General features: G+C 48.6%; 1 protein-coding gene across 1 annotated transcript; it reads left to right on the forward strand.

The window, feature by feature from the left end:
* Positions 1–203: 203 nt before the first annotated feature.
* Positions 204–452, forward strand: PHALS_02621 (uncharacterized protein; the record flags this gene model as incomplete). Its single annotated transcript, XM_024717037.1, has 2 exons — positions 204–241; positions 323–452. 2 exons carry the CDS (start codon positions 204–206, stop codon positions 450–452), a joined length of 168 nt encoding a protein of 55 aa, XP_024582575.1.
* Positions 453–4,949: the final 4,497 nt, after the last annotated feature.

Below are 4,949 nucleotides of genomic sequence, written 5' to 3' on the forward strand. Positions count from 1 at the left end.
CACTTGACACTGGATAATCGGACTCGAACCGATAACCTTATATTTGATGCAGCAGGGCTACCGTAGCTTTGCACTTTGAGGGAGCGTAAGTTGGGTCACCGACCATTCGTTCTATACTTACAACAAGTACGAGCTTAGCGGATCGCAATCCGCTTACTCTAAATTTAATTATTGCCTTAACCCAAGGCTTTAATTAACAGGAAATGTGTCATCATATACGCGACAACAACTTGCCCAGCGAGTAGACCCGAAAGAGAGCTGCATATAAATTTGCGGTGGCACGCTGACTTTTCCTGATATTTTTGACATGTGCGCGATGTAGACAGGGGCCGTTTAGATACGCTTGCAACAAAGTCGTCATAATTAGCTTAAGCAACTTAAGTAAAGAACTGGATCGGGGGAGTGACAATGAGGTAGACTACAGAGCTCGATTGAGTCTTCGACGTCAATAGCGGAGGCATTATTATGATGGGGTTTAGCATCATTCACTATCGCTGAGAGCTGGGATACGCAGAAGTACTAGAGGCAGACAAAACACAGCAGGTAATAACGTAGTTTTTAAACGCTATTATTGACCTGTGAATGTTATAATCTGAGACCTTGTTACACTGTACTCTCAACGTATGTCACCACAACAGGATTGATGATCACTTTGAGGATTACATAAAGAAAATATATGTTTGCATATATCAATCAAAATTGTATCCTGACCCTGCTCATGAGCCATTCAAGGCGCGAAGCTTATTTCGGCTACAGGGTATAGATGGGAGGAATAAACAGAGTGAGCGGTTCCGCAACCCATTAGGACCAAAACTCATCGTGAAGGCATCAAGAGAACACAAGGATTACTGCATGAATACCTACAACTTTTTCAGCGCAATTTTAGTTAGAAAGTGCTAGGCGCAAATGCTTTAGATGATATCTACCTTTACGCATTTAATGGTTTTTGCCTGGTAATCGCACAGTGTGACGGGAAATGCCCGTTCGTGCACACACTTACTGGGGAAGGTTTAGGCCAACTGACACGTTTCACCGCATGCTCGCATCCAGGGGACCATTGACTTACGGAAAGAGGCGAAAAGGTGAAGTGACATTCAATATTAATTCCAATAAGCTTTAACCTCCCTAACCTGACAAGTGCCCCCAGTTTTGAAACCACCAAACTGGAAGATAATATACAAGGTTGTACAGTTAAAGTAAGACACAGAAGTATATGGTCCACACATCATGAGGGGGTTTGCCCAAATTCCTCACATTTCCTTCCATTATTTTCCTAAAAAAATTTATACAAATCATCACGCTCAGTCCATCTCTTCCTAGAAAGACAACCCACATGCTTGCCCCACATGAGATCTTCGTCACCATTGAACTGTGATAATGTTTCAATTCCACGTCATTCAGCGTTTTTGCGCTATTCTAGCGTCTCAGCCTCGATGCGTCGGCCCTTGGCCGACCATGCCACTCCACATTCAGCCCGCGGGTCATGCTCAGGATTCTTGTCTAATACGCCTTCGGTGTTTGACAACTTGAATATTCCACATTGACCGCTCCGGCCCAGTACCCGCACCAATAGCGCTTCTGCTACCTAGGAGAGGTGGCTCATGACTTACCAAAGCTCCACCAGGAAACATGCGCGTAGTGCCCAAGAGTTTCGACCTCCAATCAATCCATGAGTCGTGGTGTTCCAACCATGCCATATCAAGGATAAGGTCTTACTTTGCATTCAAGTCTAAGACAAGACAGCGTTCCAGGCTATCAGAGTCAAGGAACTTGACACCAAGGTTCACAGGGACCCTCTTTACGACCAACGAGCCCGCCTTCCATACACATTCCGTGTTCAAGATTACGTAGCTGCCCTCTACCACTTTGAGACAGACAGAGCTCAGTTTTTACCCAGTCAGGCGCCTCACGTCTGCTGGGTTTTCTCGTTTCCCAGAGACAAACCAGACTGGTTAGAACGCGAAATCGAATCGATGAATGTTTACACGCCTTGCGCAGGGAGCAACCAGTCCGAAGGTGACGGGTGTCTCCACGGACAAAGCACCGTCGTGTATTTACATGCTGCACAGCAGCTCGGAGCTCCCTCCTCTTTCTCAGCATAGCTGATGCTCATTGGCTCAGGCTCGCTCGACAAGCTCTGAGAGTGTGAGATCCCGCAAAGTCGTCCCGATTTGAAGTTGAGTTTTGTATTTAATGCCTCCTTCATCGCTTTTTCAAAAGAAGACAGATTCATTCTGGCCACGTCATAAAGACTGTCACTGCGACCACCACGGGAGAGGATCAGCTGCCATCCTGGCAATGAGAGTATCCAACTCTTTGACAAAGTCCACTAACTCCGTCTTGCCCTGTCGGGCAGCAAAGAAACGCGATCGCACGCAAGCCTGGTTAGGCGGCGAGAACACTCACAAAGCTGACGCTTTCGCTCCTTCCAGGAGAAAGACACAGCTTCCACCGAAGTGTCGCTCGTTTGTGCTCATTCCGCGCTCGGTCCCCGACCTAACGCTCTATACAATATATAAGTCAAGTGTAGCGGTTCGCAATCCGCTACCCCCAAGTACTTAAAACCTTAGTCAAGGTAAAGACGTACTTCCGCTCAAAGTTGCATCTGAATTTAATTGTTTTGGTTCCGGATGAGCCGCCATTACCACAATTCTTAGGCTCTCCTAATTAATGAAGTAATACATTATCAATGCAGTAAAAACTAATTACTATGCATTACTACTGGTAGTACTGCCATGTAGTGGCTGTGAAGCCACAGCACTATGTGACTACACCAACTTGTGTAATCCAACATCTATGTACGGTCACACCATCTTGTGCGACCCTCCCTTTCATACAAGTGTAGGTTTAACTCCGTTACAGCCTTTTTCACGTACCAATACTGGTATTGCCAGACATCGATCGTCCTTCTGTGACGCTTCGGACTTTGCCATCGGCTATGCACTGCTGAAAGCAGACGCCGAGGGGCAAGATTGGGTGACCGCGTTCGAATCCCGCCAACTCAAAGCTGCGGAGTGGAACTACCCAGTCTACGACAAAGAATTACTTGCGATGAAGCATGCACTTGTCAAGTTCAGGACTCGCCTGCTTGGCTTAATGCCGTTTGTAATCTACCAAGGTTATGCGTTCGACTCAGTCGCCTCACCTCTTGCAGTAGATGGCCAGCTGGCTCTCCTTCTGTGCAGAATATAAATCCGAGGTGATCTATAAGCCGGGAAAGCATAATGCTTTGGCTGGTGCGTTGTCACGCAGACCGAATTATGAGCTTGCTTATGTCACGACGGTGACGTTGTCAATGACGGATATGATCCCAGGAGCAAGGGTTTTGGAAAATCGGACAAGAAATTGTTGGTGCGTTTGCGCGCACGATCACACCGATATTTGTTGAATAACGGGTTACTGTATTATAGCACCGTTTCGACGAATACGCCACGAATTGTGGTTTTTGATGATGAGAATTTGAAATACCGCACCCTATGAGGCACACGACACTCCCACTCAATGATCATGAGAAGACGTACAGCTTGGTGAGTTGCCACAATGGAACAAGGAGGAGACATGTTGAAAACATTGATGTTGAAGACCTAGTTTCATTCAATGCTGAAGCTTTCCTACACACGCAGTTTCTGCTGTCTTTAAGACGAAGCTATGTAGACGGATTATCGGACCTTTAAAGGTCGTGGCAAAGCAAGACCTTGCGTATACGCTGGACCTTCCGAGAAGGATGCGCACCCACACGGTGTATTATGTGGGCTTCCTTGAGTCGTTCCAGGATTTTGCACAAGTGAATGCGGAAGCGTTGGCGTCGGGGCGGCACCCAAAGGCGCTCGGCCACCCAGAAGCTGAACCAGCAATTAGTTCTGAACATGGAGTGCAACATTTTCCGTTTCGAACGTCTTAATTGACGCATTTGTCTGCTCGACGGCTAGGAGCTGCTCCGCGACAATCGTCATCGTTAGGCAGTCGGTGCACAAAGCAAAGTACTCCAAACTCTTGAGCTATTCCGCGCAGCGGTGGGCGACTTAGGCAAGATGCTCGTCGGAGTTCCGATAGCGACGGACTTTGTCATCTAACGCACAATTAGCATCGCGAGTCACCGGACGTCGATCGTCGTCATCGTTTGCCGCTGACGCTTCTCGACGAAAATGGTGGTGCCCACTATCCCGTGGAACGCCTTGTGTTTCGACGTCGTCGATGGGGATTAACACAATATCTTGTGAAGTTGCGGGGATACTCCGACTCAGAGAACTCCTGTAGGTTTGAGGTGCCACTTCGGCAGAAAAACCCAGACGTCGTTGACACTTATGATCAGAAGGGTCATGACGCTCCGCGTCGTCGGTCGCCCTGTGCTTCTCGATAGTTGTCCTGGGTGCTGGAGGACCATGAGCTGAGCTCAAGCAATGGTCCGAGCTGCTTCGAGAAGCCACAGAGCTTGCGGGAGCGTGATGGATGATCCAATGTGTGTTAGGGCGAGAAGTCGGCTTTGCGCAAACTGAAATAGAAGGTGGCGTTCTACGCGCGCGTCCACGTCCTTGTGGGTTCGCTGTAAGGTAGACAGCGAATGAAGTTTTCGGCAGGGCTGCACCCATCACTCGAGAAGCTTATCATCATCTGCAGCAGTATCGCCAGGGGCGAGATCCAGAGGAATAGCCCATATTGCGAGTACAGGAGTGTCCCTAGTTGCTACTCCTGTGCCTCGTCGAGGCGATTAGTTATGATACCACTTCCCCCGGAAGTTGGGAGGTCGGAAAACGGACATGATGTTCGCGAAGTTTGAGCAGGGCTTACGTCGCGCCGTTAGCGCAGATCAACCTCCTCTTCTTCCCCTCCTAAGAATGGGGTGTCCGACTCATAGTGGACCATCTCCAAATCCTCGACGAGGAAATCCGTTGCCCGTGGCGGGCGCGGTGTATGTGACCCGGTTGACGTGGGCTTGGCTTGTGCTTCCC

Source organism: Plasmopara halstedii, assembly GCF_900000015.1.
Source record: "Plasmopara halstedii genome assembly, contig: Scaffold_2061, whole genome shotgun sequence".
Classification (NCBI taxonomy): domain Eukaryota; phylum Oomycota; class Peronosporomycetes; order Peronosporales; family Peronosporaceae; genus Plasmopara; species Plasmopara halstedii.